Source organism: Falco naumanni, chromosome 7 (genome assembly GCF_017639655.2).
Source record: "Falco naumanni isolate bFalNau1 chromosome 7, bFalNau1.pat, whole genome shotgun sequence".
Classification (NCBI taxonomy): domain Eukaryota; kingdom Metazoa; phylum Chordata; class Aves; order Falconiformes; family Falconidae; genus Falco; species Falco naumanni.
Genome location: NC_054060.1, coordinates 52,036,514 through 52,052,427, shown reverse-complemented (window position 1 = coordinate 52,052,427; position 15,914 = coordinate 52,036,514). Strand labels below are relative to the sequence as shown.

At 50.7% G+C, this 15,914-nt stretch overlaps 2 protein-coding genes across 2 annotated transcripts in view; one reads left to right on the top strand and one right to left on the bottom strand.

The window, feature by feature from the left end:
• Window positions 1-10,091: 10,091 nt before the first annotated feature.
• CCDC177 (coiled-coil domain containing 177) lies at window positions 10,092-15,896 on the bottom strand. The gene is made up of 2 exons (XM_040601333.1): window positions 15,644-15,896; window positions 10,092-15,023 (listed from the first exon to the last, which is right to left on the bottom strand). Exon 2 carries the CDS (start codon window positions 15,013-15,015, stop codon window positions 13,075-13,077), a length of 1,941 nt encoding a protein of 646 aa, XP_040457267.1. The 5' UTR covers window positions 15,016-15,023; window positions 15,644-15,896; the 3' UTR covers window positions 10,092-13,074.
• The window catches only part of SUSD6 (sushi domain containing 6), a 100,449-nt gene continuing 99,476 nt past the window's right edge, over window positions 14,942-15,914 (top strand). The window contains exon 1 of the mRNA XM_040601340.1: window positions 14,942-15,047. The gene's annotated coding sequence lies outside the window, so the exon portion shown is untranslated. The remainder of the gene's footprint in view (window positions 15,048-15,914) is intronic.

The following is a 15,914-nucleotide window of genomic DNA, read 5'->3' as shown; positions in this document are numbered from 1 at the left end:
GCCTGTATTTTTTTTAAGTATCTCTGTCTCTGTTGTTAGGCTGGAGCTGTTGGAGGTGAGTGTGTGGAAAGGACATTGATGTCTGTGCCCTGACCCGGGAGGACAAACAGCACACACGTGATCTCAGGAAGCCTCCCTCTTGCTCTTCATATGCAATGCATTCAGCTTAGAAAGCTTGAACTACCAACCTGCCCATCCAGCTTGCTTTCCTAGAAAATGCAGTGTCAGCAGTTGCTCTGTCTCTCCCACCTCCCCACAGTTGTGACCTCAGTCTACAAAGTTTAATAGAGACACAGATCTCAAAGATGACCTGACCCTTCATGTTTCAGAGTTGAAAGTAATAAAAACATTTTTATTTTGATTTATAGCTGAAGAAGAGTGGAATCTGCCAAGCAGACTCTGGGCTAATCTAGTGCCTTGAGGTGGGAGCTGCTTCTGTTGCATCTCACATCTCATCTTCAGTGCTGCTTCTTGGTGGGAAGACGGAGGAGAGCAACGCCTCTGGCTGCCGGGTGGCCCTTGCTGTTCACAGGTAAGGCACACAGACTTGGCAGGGCGTGGGTATTTCACAGATGTATTATTATAACTGTGATCTTTAGGGAACAGCAGGACTGCAAAAGGCAAGATGTAGAGGGAGGTGGGAAAATGTCCTTTGATTGCTTAGCTGCTTTTGAAAGGTGCAACAAGGAAGATGTAGTGTGTGTGTGATTCCTACCAGAGTCATAGGGACCTGGCCTCTTGGCTAAGGTGAAGAGGTGAGGGTTCCTCCTCTGCGGTTACTGTCATGTATGTGACCTCCAAGGAGTCACCTGGGGAGCTGGGAGCTATTCATATCACCCAGCTTTGGGTAGAGAGTCTTATCTTCTCAGCCTTTTTCTGTAATCACAGCTTACGACTGACTTCCTCATCTACGAAATGGGGCCAATCTTGGGCAGCCACTAGGCAGGGGACCGTGGCTTGTCCTGCCTGGGTGTGTGCAGAAGGTCCCGAGGTGCTCACAGCAAAGCTGTGGGAGTTGATGCCCTGTGTTAATCCCTAGTAAGAATCTGGTTTTGTAGCTCTCTGTGTCAGGAGTTGTCCTCAGTCTTTTACAGTGGCAGCAGATCTGGATTCCTTGTATTTAAATCTTGAATGAAGAGCTATTCCACTGCTGCCTTCAGTTGCCCTCTTGCAGCCCAGTGGGACTGTCTCTGAACGCAGTGAGCTGTGGGGCTGGCAGGCTAGCTTACATGGGAACAGGACATCCCACCTTCTACTGAAACTAGTGCACAGGACCTCTGCCCCCCCGAAACCATATTTCTAGGTATATGTGTTTCCCCCGAGGTCACTTTCCCGGCCCAGACTTAGTGCTCAGTTAGTTCTTCACAGTCTATTAAAAGCTCTTCCTGCACAATGTTCTCTTTTTAGTATGTGGTGCCAAATATATTCAGCCATCAAAACCTTTTGTTCTTAGAGGGACAGGTTTGGCATAGGGGGTGTTTATGGGAGGGAGACATGTGTGCACAAATCTGAATACCATTTTTCTTGTGTTTATCTGTTTATCTTCCCCTGCCATCAAGAGGCCTCTCAGGGCAGATGGGAAAAGTCACGCTGCACTTCCATAGCATCTTGATGGCATTACTCTCCCAGAAACTGCAATAAAGCTGGGGCCTGTGGGCTCGCAATGACAGTTCAGCTCCTCATTTCATTCCAAGCCCTGGCTGCATTATCTGTCAGGAAGATAATTCCTTGACCTTGCAGTCAGGGGATGAGCACTTTGCTTAGTGATTAAGCCACTGCAGCAGATAACACGCCATGTTTAATCCCTTTGGTAGCTGGTGCCAGGGAGGGGGGGTAGGAGGGGCTGCAAAAATACTGCAGTTTGCAATAGGTCTGGAGACCTCAGAAATGGTGACAACAGTGCAGAAACCGCGGTTGTATGTGCCCACACTCCTGAATTAATTTGGTGGCAGAATGGCAAACAACCAGCATATCTAGGGCACTAATTTATCAAGTGATAGAGCCATATGGTAAAAACAAACAGTCGTCTGAGGGCTTAGTCATGTCAGAAATCAGGGAGTCCCTTTGCATATTGATCCTGTCAGCTAGCTGGCATATGTAAGAACACTTATACTTTTTTTGCCTCCACTCTGTTGATGGAGGAACGGACTCCTGAATAACCAACTAATCCTGCTGACTTGAACTGGGGAAGGATGAGATACAACCTGTTCTGCTGTTTCAAAGTCATGGCTGGGATGTGGCTGTGAAGCATCCAGCTGGTGTGCTGGAAAGCCTCACAAGCCTGCCTTAATGTCCAAGCAAATACATCAGAACGTGAATGCATGACCAGGTTTCAGGGTTGTACAAGTCACTGATGGTTGAAGCCCAGTCCCCCGCTGATATTTAGGGTCCTGTCTGCAAGTGAAATCAAAGTGAGAGCTTTGACTGACAAGGTCTGACCTAGGAGGTTGCATCCCTGCAGCCAGCCTTCTGCCCCCCTCCCCCCCTTTCTGTTCAGGGTCTGCTTCTTGCCCCTGCCAGAGAAGATGGGGGCATGAGCCCACACACAACCTGCCAGTGGTGAGACAGTCGAGGACCCATTTCCTTTTGAGCAGGCCTCTCTTCCCACACTGTTACTGCACAGTTGAGGATTATGATTCCCCTTTAACCTGGCTTTCCCTTTCAGAAGGTCCCTGCCCTCCTTGGAAACAGCCCTAGCCCCACGTTTCCTTTGGCCATGGTGTCACCTCTGTTCTGACACAGGACTGTGCTAGTTGTCACCATGTGCTTGCCTTTGGGCGATTGACCTTTACCAGGCATGAACCCAGCTGGCAGCCCTGTGGTCTGGCGACTGAATCGAAATGGTGCTTACAGATAAAGCTATGCATGGATCTGGCCTTTGTGCGACACTGCCAGCCTCCTCGCTGGTTCCCTAACCAGAACTGGGCTATGGGCATGTTGTGGGTCTCTACCAACCTCTGGCAGTTTGACATTAAATTTGATATTTAATGGGGGTGGGGGGGGGAACAGAATTAAAACAATCTTCAGCAGAAAAGTGCTTCCTCATCCTGTGCCCTTCAGCTAGATACCTCTGTAGTTCATCATCCTAGCACCGACACAGGGTAAAATCCTTTTAGTGCCAGCTTGCATTCAAACGCTAGAAGAAACACTCCTCATCACCCTCTCCATAGGAGCCTCTGCTGGGCACCCTTGGCTGCTGACCCAGAGCCCAAAGGGTGGCAGCTTAGCTCAAACTCCCTCCTAATGTCATGGGGTGCTGCCTGCCAGCCCCCTTGAGGCACCCAGGCAAGCTTGGGGTGGAGGAAGCCACCGGGCTGGGGTACTGCAGAAGGCTTCTCTTTGCTACTGTAAGGGAGGAGCCTTCAACAGGAAGGAAACCTTAAAAAATTCAAAATTCATTGTGACTCTTATTAGGGTCCCAGTCCTATTTTCATTATATTGTCCACTCATTTAAGTCCTCCATGCACTTATTCCAGCTCCATGGAGCTGGATTCTCTTTTCCCTCCTTACTCCCACCATGCATTCAGGACATGTTTCTTTGCTGTAGTGGTGTGAGAGCCACCATTTTTGGAGGTGTCTAGAACAGCTTTTCCACACTTCTCCACTCAGCTTTCAAGCCAGTGCCAACCCTTGTTGGAAAACACTGTTCCTTTCTTACCTATGGTCCTAAGTACCCTCCACCATTCTTCATTCCCTGAGGTTATCCAAAACATTGTGTGAAAGGAGCTGTTTGGTCATGCACATCTGTTGCATAAGATCTATAAACCATGTTTCCTATGATTTGAAGGTTAAATCTTCTATTGTGCCATTTCTTTCTTCTCTCTCATGTTCAGGAATTTTCTTTCCTCTGGGGAGACATTTTGTTTCTTTGCATTTGTGCCTCCAGCTTCCTCATAGACAAGACGTATGCTAAAATTATACTGTTTACATCTGATACGCTGACTCCCTGGCCAGCTTTGCCTGCTTGCAGAATGCCTCCCTGTACCTCAGGACATTGCAGTGTGTTGTCATGGAGAAGATTCAGACAGTATTACTAGGTCAGCAGGTACCATACAACATGCGAGTTTATACCGCACTGGCATCAGGACAGATGAAAAGGGCCACTGCAGATTCCAGGAGACGGCTGAAATTCCCCTGGTAGCTCACTGTACATTTTCTGTGAGTTTGGGGACTCACGGGCTGTGACTGAATCGTGTGGCTTCTGCATTATAGTACAGTGTCTTTGCAGGGAGGGATCTGCAGGTTCCCAGAGACTACAGGAGCTGTGAGATATCTATAGAGTAGCACAGTATGGTCTGATCAGAGAAACTTAGTTGCTAGTAACTCTAGGTGTGAACATCACTGCCTTCATGAACCTCTACTTGCACAACTTTTTGATGGAACTGTAAATAAAATGCATCGAAATACCTGACTGCAAAGAGGTATGTGCAGGTTTTTTGAAATGTTGTAGGAATCACAGAAAACTTCTGTTACAAGACAGAGTACCTTCTGCCTGGAAAATATTAGGACTGTCAGCACCCAAGAGATGCGAGTTGGACAGCTACCATGCACAGTGATACGGAGTGTATCTAAAGCAAACCTAAGATGTCAGGAGCTCTAGTGCTACATAAAGCCCGGAAGGATGCTCAGCTTGCCTACCTGCCTAGCATTTTCTGAGAGCAGATGGGTCAGCTCTAGTTTACTGAAACAATCCTCCCTGGCTTTACTTCTGCACAGCAGTAGGTGAAACTGCTAACAGAAAAAGCAATGTTGTGACTCAGAGCTGTTAAGATATGTCTAAAATTCCTGTCATGACATGTCATGCAGGCCTATATAAGCTGATTATGAATTTACCAGTAGAGCCCAAGACGGGTTGAAAAGCCCCTAAGAAGAAGCTGGGGAATGCTGGACCAGTTAGCCCATCCCAGGCTCTGCACTGCTGCAGTTAAAACTGCTAGTGCTGGCTGAGCTGGTCTGTTTAACCCGCTTGTCACACCCACACCTCACTTGAAGTCACCACAGTCACGATAGGGTGGACGTATCTTAGACGGGATGCCAGCCTGTCCCCACAGCACAGGCAATGGTAATTGCAGAAAAGAAAGCTTCCCTCTCATGCAAGAACGGGCACCGCTTCTCACACCAAGCACTTGTCTGTGCATGGATGGCAAATACCTAATCACTTCTTCTGGGGCTGCTAGTGCTCACTCCATTCCAGGTACGCTGTCTGGGAAAGCAGTGCAAGGGAAGCAAATTAGCAGTGGTGCTGCTGTTTAAAATCCAAACAGTAGCACCCCTTTGCTACATCGCAACACCTTGGTTCTTGCGTAGGTTATTGATCTATACCACCCTAAGGCCCAAAGCCCAGATTCGGGCAGTTCCTGTAGTTGCTCATGCACGGGCATGCCTCAGTTTAAGGAAGAGCAGGGCAAATTGGTTGGCTTGAAGCCTCTACAGACAAGCGGAGACCTGGTTGCACCCTGAGGTACCTAGCTGCAGGCAACAGGAGCAGGAGCCTCAGGACCAAACTGGCTAGGAATTAAGGATGGCTTGAATCTGGTGGGAGCTGAAAAAGGTGCAGAGGCTCCTAGACAATGCCTGGGTGAGGGCTGCAGAAATCCCTTTTCCCTTGAAGTCTGAAGAAAACAGCTATTACTGGGAGGTAAACGTGAAGCCTGTCTTGTTCAGCATGTACAGAACACAGGTGCACAGGTAGCAAAGGTTGTGAACAGAGCGGCCCCCCCTCCTAGGGTCTAACAAAATGCACACAACTTGGCACTTAACAAACCCCTCAAATGCTGGCATAATGCTCAGGGCTTTTTTCAGAAGGGAAAAGAAAATGCCTTTCTGCTTTACCTACACATCTGTGTTTTGAGCTCCCTTCCTCATTTATTTTCCCATATTTTATACATCATGAAAGAAATGTCAAAAAATAGCACAGCTTACTTTGGAGGTGATTAAAAAAGAAATTATCCCATCACCCTCTTACAAACCAAGACATTCCCAGTAGCATCCAACAGACGCAGAGCCAAATCTCTTACTCCCCACTGTTAGCTTGCTGTCTGACAAGGCGCCTCTGTGCCAGCTGCTCTTGCCTTCGGCTGTGGCGAGCCGTTTAAGCAGACATTGCTTTGCAAACACCCAGGAACACAGCATGCAGCACAGGGTATTGACAAACTCACTGCCCAGCCTAAAAATACCAACCGATACGTGACCCTCCCATCCTGTTGCCTGGGTACAGGGCAGGCAGGGTGAAATTTCCACCAAGCTCTTGGAAGCATAATCTATCCCAAGCCACTATGATTTACATAAATAATGTATGTATAAATAATGTCTTTATATAAATGAAGTTTAATATAGCTAGGCTGTATTTATTTCTGGAATAACTCTGCTGACTCTAGGGAGGTAACTAATGGGATGCACTGGGCCCTGTAACTTTAATGTGCTGAAAGGAAGTGTTATTGTATGCTGTCATACATAGAAACATAAGCGATTCTAGCTAGCCAGAATGGTATAAAGATTCTCCAGTTCACGCCTGCTCTTTCATTTAACATTTCCATCTATATCTCCTACCCATTTCTGCTAATGCATCTTCCTCCCACCCTGCCTCTGTCCCAGGATCCCAGCACAGTCTTATCTGGGCCACTCACCTTCAGGCTACCCATTTGAAAGTGCTTCGAGGTTTGGGGGCAATGCCCAGAAGTGGAGGCTGGCACCTTTAAAACCTTCATCCTCCACGAAACACCAGCTGCAGAGTGGGAGCCAGCGGAGCTGCCACAGCAGGGGCACAGGGATATCCTTCCCTTGCAACCAGGCGCGGTTAATTAGAGGGCTGCTTTGGGAACAGGGATGTGAGAGTTCCAGCTAGACCACGGAGGCCAGCATGGCCTGGGGCAAGTCACATTAGTTCTTTCTGCTTCAGTTTTCCCATGCTAGGCTGGGGGCGATAACTATTTTACCTCACAGACTGGTCCTGAGATTACATGTGGGGAGCTGTGTAAAGCACATAAGAACAAAATAGCACTGGCAGTTTGGTTTTGTAATACAGGATATTTCTTACTGCTAGAGTGGTTTTATAATGCAGGGGATTTCCTGCTGAATGAGAGAGACGTAGGAGATCAGTGCCAAGTTGCCAGAGAATGATTTGGGTCCTTTCAGACTAGAATCTTAGGATAACAAGGTCATATTTCACAGCAAAGAGCCATGCTCAAACAAAGGGCTAAGGACAAAGAAGTCAGCCTAGAACTGAATTTTTTATGCCCTAGCACTAAGAGGCATGTGGGATGTGGAGCATATCCCATTATGAAGGCTCCGAACACTGGCATTCCCCACAGTGCTGGCTGTTCTGCATATATGGGAATGTATTTCCAGGTATCTTGCATAGAATAGTTTTGCAATTTTTCCTCTTCCCAGTGTTTTCTATTCAAAACACTGTCTAGTAACGTCTTCCCAAAAAGAAGGGCAGAGCTGCCTCCCACCTAGAAGCAGAAGCATTATGATTTCCTTACCGTGCCTCAATACTGGCTCTTCACAGCAGGTGCTACTTGCTTGCCAAGGGCTTGTGGGGCTGCACTCCCACAAGTTGTATTAGGGCTCCATCAGCTCACATTAGAACATGCCTCTACTGTGCTGCAAAGCACACGCCACAGGGCTCATTTCCAGAGGGACTGGGCTAAGCCGGTGTCTTCCTCTTTGCCTGTGACAGCTGCCTTTTACAACTATGACAGCCAAGTCCGGTTCTAACAAACTTAAGTCCCTAGGACCTTGACTCAGCAAAGCGTTAAATGAGCTTAAACTTGCATGTTTTGCAGGGAGCCTGTGTGACCTAAGAACAGGCAGATCCTTCCCAGAGCACCTCTGCTCGCCTGGATGTGGTGGCTGCTCTACTAAGCAAGAGCGTGGTCCCAGGTCTGCAAAGCAGAACTGTGTGTGAAGAGAGCACAGTCATCACCCAGAGTATGCCGCATCTAACTAGTTTTGTATCTCATTCTTGTATCTCCCTGCATCTTTAAGAAGAAAAATAACAACAACAAAAGATTTTTTAAAAGCCCCAAGACTTTCAAAATGGCATTCTAAGTATTATATTTTTGCCTTCACCACCAGAGGAAGAATACCCACAGCTGAAAGCAAATCTCTTGTTTTGGTGTAACAGCTGGTGACGATGAGAAGCCATCCCCAGGTAGGATGTGATCAGCCTGGCTCTCTGAGGTCAGTAAGGGAACAGAAAACCTCACCCCTCAAGTCGTTTCCCTGATGACAGCTAGCACAGGTGACTGTGGGGCTGTTCTTAGCAGAACTCCCGGAAAACAAGTAGTTGATGGACTTTGTATTGCAAATTCTGTGTCTCCCACATCTCCCTGTCCAGGCTTGGCTTAGTAAAGACATGCACTCTCCCCTCTGAGACCTGTGTGCACTACATATTCAGCATTTGTTTAGCGAACAGAATTCCCCTGGCACCAGGAGAAATTTTAGCACAGAATAAGCCTGGAGCTCCATAAGCATCATAAAAGAAATACAGTAGTTAACCAAGGCAAGAAATCTAATCCCCACCTCTCTCATCCACGCAGTGAAAGAATTTATGATAAACTGGGTTAAAAAATACTTTGTAAAATATTAATAACTAGTGGTGGTGCAGCTGCTCCTCCTAATAGCTTTTGAATGCGTCTGCCAAATTCAGTCTTGACGGAGAGATCATGTTTTAGTGATGAATTCTGTGTGAAGAGGCAGCATGCAGAAGGGATTGTTGGCACTCACCAGCACTGAAGGGCTCCAGCTTTAGCTCAGATGCTGTTAAAAACTTGACAATCCACATAAACAGGATAGTCCATGAACACTCAAAATGTGTGAAAGATTTATCCAGAGCTTAGGCAAAAGAAACTGCTCTTCAGTCAATGCTTCTCCCCCTTGTGTGAATTCTCTGATGTCCAATACAAGATGAACTTATCCTGCAGCCCTGGCTTTACTGAAGTAAGAATCACAAGGCACCCACGCAAGGAAACCAGGCCACAAGTTCTGGGGCATCTGAAATTACTTGTCTTATTCTGCCATAGCCAACTGTGTGACAGATTCTTCTTTTCTGATACTGTGTGCTTGATGATGTCTCACTGTGCAAAACATTAGTATATAATGATGGAAATTTTACCTGAAAATGAATCCCAGGACTTGGTCCTGTAATTATTTCTAGAACATTTAAATGATATTGGAGTTTTTCTCCTTAATGTTTCAGTATCTCAACTTCAGAAACCCCGTGAAGGTTCAGAGTGTTTTCACCAGGCCAACTTCTAGCAGTAGTCCTGGTCAATGGGCAGTAGTAAGCAGCACAGTGGCTTTCAAGCTGAGTTAGAGGTGTGTCCACATGTCAGCGTTTGGCTTTAGATTTGAATGTTTAGTGGCACTGGATGCAGATTTTGGGTTGTCTTGTCAGATCTGTGGAATCCAACATGAAACCTGGAGCTAGACTCCAAGTGTTAAGGAACTGAAACCTGGGAACTTGATGCTAGCTGGATCTAAAATGTATTATCAGTCACACAAGTTTCCTGGTAACTGTGCTTTCGCTGCTGTTGCTTTTAAAGTGCAGGTATTTCAAGGTCTAGTGATCACTCTGCAGTACGCATGCAAGTGCCCTAGAAGCAAAGTCTTTATTATAACCTTATAATACAGTGATAGCCTAAAAAGTGTTTTCTAATCCCAGAAGAGGACCAATCTAAGTTATCTTTCTGCAGGACCTAACCAAATGTCATCAGCCTCTCCTCCGCTCTAAAGAAGCTGTGATCTACTTCTGAGCTGTGAGGTTAATATGTTGCTTGCTTTGATTTTTAGTTCTCCTCAGCTTTCAGCTCAGTATCGAAAATGCCAAATAAGCTTCATCTAAAAGGGCCATACTTTTTATGTGTGTCCTAGGGTTTAATTTCTGTTCCCACACAAATCCAGCAGTAAAACTCCTTCTCAAATAAACAGAAGCATAAGTAGACCCCAAAAAATACCTCTCATGCCTCCACCCAACTGACTTAAATTTTCCATGCTGCAACTTTAAACAACTCACAAACTCAATTGACTTTCACAGACTTTGGACTGGAAACACTACAGAAATAAAAAATATCCACACACAGATTAATGTCTTTTGAAAAAAAATATTTTTTTCTTAGATTTCACATTCAAAACTTGAGCTGCACACTGCACAGTACAGGAACAGTATTTTGCGAATCCAATTATCACCAAGTAGGAGTGTTTTGATTAGTTCGGCTGTAGCCCCAAAATGTCAAACTCAGTCAGCAGCAGGAGATGGGCCCTACGTGTAATTACAGTCAGTGGCCAAGACATGTCTCCTGGGCTGTAAAACATGCTTAGCCTATCCTGGAAATGCCCCATCAGAGGGAGGTTTGGACAAAGCCTTCAGGTAGATTGCAATAGACCTTTACGGGAAAACTGCTGTTCTAGAGACTGTGTCTGATCATTCACCCAATGGATTTTGCTTTCTTTCCATTTTCCAGCTCTCCCGTTTGCCCTCTGCTAAATAAAATGGACCAAGCAGTGAATTTCAACCACAGTGCAATGACGTGGGGAGCAAAAGCCCTCACATCCCTGCTGGCAGGCTTTCTTTACAGCCAAAGGCTACAAACAAGATGATGTGTTGGCTATACTGGAGTCACTGCAGGTTTTATCCCAACTCTAGTGTTGCCAGACATCTCTTTTCCAGGTCTTTTCAGCGACAAGGGCACACGTTGACCTCAGCAGTATGGAAAACATATGAAGACAACTCTTTTTTAGCAAGCATCTTGTCCGGTGTTACAACAGGACTGGTTTCACAGCTCAAACCGATTGCCGTTTTGAGGATGAAGGTGAGGGGACAGACTCCTAGCTGGAAACAGTAACACAGCTGTCCTTCCCACAGCTACTGATATTTTTAGATATTGGTGGTAATTAGTGCTTTTCACCAATGGATATGTTTTATTTTAATAACTACTTAAATAAATTAATAACTAAATAAATAAAAAATAAGTACTTTGTGCTTTGTTAGCAACATTTGTCCGAAGTCTTTGGAGAAGACGTTTTTGCCAATATGAGTGTTACTATTTCCTACAAGTCCCAGCAATCCCAAAAGCCTGACTCTGCTTCCATTTATATCAATAGGAGCAAACCCAGCCCCCAAGGACTTGTCTGGCATTACACAACCAGCCGACGATGGAGCAAACACGGCTCAGGTGCCCCAATTCCCACTTTGATGCTGCCTGCCCTCAACAGCACCAATTGTACCATGATTCAAAGAAGAGCAAGTTCCATCAAAACCCAAGAAAATCCCGACCTGCTTCATTTTCAACACTGTTTGTATGTCTCTGGCCATGCAGGGCACCAGATTGTGCTTGGTTGACTGTTGTTGTTGCTGTCCACGTAACACCTTCCTTAAAGCTTTCCGAGAGGTTTTTGGCCTGCTGTCACCTCCTGGGAAATTCTGGTAAGTATCCCATGCACGCAGGACTGCATGTTTGTGCCACACGTCAATCTCCTTCTGGTTTTCTCTTCTACTGTGTTTTATGTCAGGGACACCCTCAAGGAAACAAGATCCTGGCTGTTCTTGCTGCTTCTCCCCCATGTTCCAGGTCTGATGCCATCACCACAGCAACCTAGCATGGAGTCACTTATGGCTGAATGAAGAGCTGGTGCCGCCCAGAGCCAGAAAAAACCAACAGAAAATGCCGGTTTGGGTGCGTGCTTGGAACTCCAACCCAGCAGAGAGTAAACATGGACACCTGGAGCAGAACACTGCCTGACTTGAATGCTGTACTTGAATGGGGGTAGGTAGGCTTTTCACATTTCCAGTGCACTAACAGCAGAAGGACTCAGTTCCCTCTAAATGGTATTGAGTTATAAAAAAAGCCATGATCCCCATCTAAGAGAATCTGTAATGTACCTTATTTTGTGCATGTACTCATTCTTGTGCCCTATATGAGAATACAACTGTTAGCACCAGTGGAAAGATAAATGCTGCCCTGCTCAGTAGACAATGATAAGAGCTGGGTGAACATCTCATTGATGCAGCTCATAGAATCATTAGGTTGGAAGGGACCTCTGGAGGACACCTGGTCCAACCTCCTGCTCAAAGCAGGCCAAGTTGGATAAGGTTGTTAAGGGTCTCCTTGAGTTCTGAGAATTCCCAAGGGTGCCAATTTCTCTATGCAGTATTTGCAGATTTCCATTTACAAATGATCCACATTTGCCACAAAGGCCAGATTCCACAAGTTCATTCATTTATATCTTAAATAAGTGGGTTGTGTGGGTGTCCGTCAGTTCATGGACTGCCCACAAAATTCTCTCCTACTCCCCCTCCTGCAAAAGAAAAGAAGAAATTGTACAGACATTTGCAAGAGGAACTTGGAAAGGAGTAGAGGCAAGGAAACCTGGAAGGGGCAAGAGCTGCAAACAGCAAAAGCAAAATTGTGTTTGTGAGCAGGTCTAACAGCTTCTGCCCAGCTCTGATCATAATGTCTACTTACATGGTGTTACTAAGTCTCAATCTGTGCTTTCTCTAGCTCGGTACCAGCAGTGGGTAAGGGGCACCCAGGGGCATATGGCATTCTGCACTCCAGCCCTCCCTGCCTTTGGCATGGGAGTGCAGTGGCTTTGAAAAATACAGCCCTGTAACTTAAACCAAACTGCCTGTCACTCAAGCCAGAATCAGCTGGGGTGGTTTTGGTTCTTAGTCAGTAGGCTCTAGCAGTCAGTAGTCTCTGTTGTCTGCATTTCCAACTGAAAAGCGTGCAGCTCTAGCCAGCTCTGGTGTAGACGATCACTTGGTAACTCACAGGCTTCAAGCAGACTTCTGCAGACCTCTGAGAAAATACTTGTGCTTGTGGGGCGGAGGACAAAAAAAACTGGCTTCCCCTCTGTAAATATGACTGGGGTCAGTCCTTAAAACACGCCCAGAACAAAACTGTATTTTAAACAGTATGTGAAATAGCTGCCACATTTTTGTGCGGTACCTTGCTCCCCCCCAAATAAAAAATTAGGATGGTTGTTGGTTGTTCTTGATTTTTAAGTGTTAACGTGGAGGAGCTTTCTGATGCTTTATGATGGGCGACCACTCACCCATGACAAGACTTGTCATTTCTTATTCAGGTGGGCATGCAGTTCTGCTTCCAAGGCCATCTTGTCAAAGGTGCGCATGTTCGTCTCCTCCCGTACCTTTTCCCGGACATGGAAAGACGCCCGAGCGACAGACCTGGCATTTTCTAGCACAGTCGTCTTCTCCTTGAAGATCTGCTCGCTCCTCTCCAGCTTCCTCTCTATAGAGAGGAGAATCTCCCTGCGCCGCAAGTCCTCATACTGTTCCACCTTTTGCTTGTTCATCTTCTGCACTTTCTCCTTCTCCAGACGGCTCAGGACCACCTTGCGGGCTTTTTCTTGGACAGCCTCTTCAGCCACCTGGGCAGCATGCTGGAGCTTTCTCTCTGTCTCTCTAGCCAGGGCCTCCAAGTGCTCCTTCTGCTCCCTTTCCTTCTTCTCTGCTGCCAGTTTGGCTCTCTGAATCTGCATGTCCTCCCGCCTGGCCTTCTCCCTCAGCTCCTGGTTCCTCTTCTCCACTAGCTGTTCATAGTTCTCCTGAGCCTTCGTCAAACTCATCTCCAGGGAGGCCTTCAGCATTTCCTTCTCTTCTGCCTCTTGCTTGGCCAGTTCCTTGAGCAAGGCCTCATGCTTCAGCTTCTCCGCTTGGTTGAGCAGTTTCTTTTGCTTCTGCAGCTGCACCTCCTTCTTCAGTCTCTTCTGCGCGGCTGTGGACAGCTTCTCCTGCAGGAGCTGCTCCTCTCGCTCCCGGTGCTCCTTCTTGCCCTCCTCCTTCGCCTTCAGGTTGTGCTCTTGATGGAGCTTCTTCTGCTTGTCCTCTCGGATGGCCCTCTCCAGCCTCTCCCTCCGCAGCCGCTCTTGCTTCTCCGCTTGCTCCCGCCACCTCTCCTCGCACACCATGCGCTGCCTCTGCTTCAGCAGGGCGGCTTCCTCCTGCTCCTGGCTCAGCCTCCCCCTGCGCTTCTCCACCTGGCTCTCCCACATCCGCTGGCCCTGCAGGAGGGCCCTCTGCTTCTCCTTCTCCTCCTGCTCCTTCCGCTGCTCGGCCAAGCGCCGCTGGCTGTCCCACTGCAGGTGGGCCGCCTGCCGCTGCTCCCGCAGGAGGCTGGCCTCCTGGTGCTTGGCGATCATCAGCGCTGCGATCTTCTTGTCCCTCTTGGGCACCTCCGAGAGGCCCTTCCTCCTCCTCACCTCCCTGACGATCCTCTCCACCCGCTGGGCCGTCTCGGGCGAGTGGCTGAGGTCGCCCAGGCTGAAGCTGCGCCCCAGCAGGGAGCCGGCAGCGGCGGCAGCCCCCCCCCGGCCCCGGCCGCCCACCTTGCCCCCCCGCTCCCGCAGGCTCTCCCCGCTGTAGGAGGACGAGGCCCCCGACTCGGACGAGGTCTTGCCCCAGCTGCCCTCGCGGCGCTTCTGCAGCGAGTCCAGGGAGTGGCTCTTGGCCTTGGTGCCCGCTGGTGCCCCGGCCTTCCCCCCGCCATGGGGCCCGGGTGCCCCGGCCTTCCCCCCGCCATGGGGCCCGGGTGCCCCGGCGGCGGCAGCGCGGGGGGCGAGGCGGGCGGCGGGCGAGGGCGGCAGGCTGCCGAGGGGCGCGAGGATCCGCCTCTTCTCCTCCCGGATAATCCTCTCCCGCTCCTCCCGGCACTGCTGCAGCTTGCGGCGGCGCTCCCGCTCGTAGGCCTCGTAGAGGCCGGCGGCCACCCGCATGGAGCGCCCGGGGGCCTCCCGCAGCAGCTCCCCCAGCGCCCGCGGCAGCAGCTCCACCGGCCGCACGGCGCAGCGGGCGCAGGCTTCCAGCGACCGCGGGCTGGTCAGCACGTACCGGCTGCCCTCCGCCGCCGCGCAGTCGAAGTTGTACAGGTCCAGGTGCAGCAGCGGCGACTGCTCCCCGGGACGGGCCGCCTCTGCCCCCGCCGCCGCCGCCGCTGCCCCCCCGGGCGCCGGGCAGGGCTGCGGGGGAGGCTCAGCCGGCGGCTCCACCATGGCTCGGCCTGCAGGGGAGAGAGCGGCGGCGGGTGAGCGGGGCGGCGGGCGGCGCGGACGGGCCCCTTTGTCCCCCGGGCAGGCGCAGGGCGGCGGGGCCGCACCGGGGGTGGCCGGGCGGGGGGAGCGCCGCCGGGCTGCGGCTGTGGAGGGAGGGGGGCAGCGGTGGGCGCCTGGGGCGGTGAGGCGGGTCTGGCGGGCGGGCGGTGGGGGGGCGTCGGGAGCGTGCGCTCGGGCCCGGGGGCGGGGGGGAGGCTTTAAGGTGCGTGGGCTGTGCGTGAGGGCGTGCGTGGGGGCGTCCGGGGTGACGGGGGCATCTGGGGTGACCGGGGGTACGAACAGAGACCCTGCGGCATGCGCGGGCAGCGGGCGCGGGCTGGTCTGGCAATGAATGGGGGGGCCCGGCGCGTGCTTGGGACGGGGTGGGGGTGCTCGGGCTCCGAGCGGGGGGGCCTGCCGTGCACCGGGATGGGCGGCGCGGCGGCCGCGGGAATGAGGATGGGGATGTTGGGCAGGGCTGGGTGCGGGACCGGGACCTCCGCTTCAAGCCGGTGCCCGCGGCGCAGGACGGAGCCCCCCCGCCCCGCCCCGGCCCCCTGCAGCACTCGCCCCCTCCCGCAGCACTCACCGGGCCGGTGCGGCGGGCAGCCCCGCGCTTTGTCTCGGTGCCGGCAGCCTCGGCGATCAGGCGGGCGGCGGCGGCTCCTCCATCGCAGCCCGGTCCCCGCGCGGCACCCCCACCTCCGGGGCGGCGGCGGGCACGGTGCCCGCCCGCAGGCTGCGGCGCCCCGCGCTGCCCGCTGCAGGCCCCGCACGGGGGGCGGGCGGAGGCGGGCGCGGGGGGAATCCGCCCCGCAGCCCCGCGGCGGGGCCGGGCCGGACCGGGGGCAGCGCCGCTG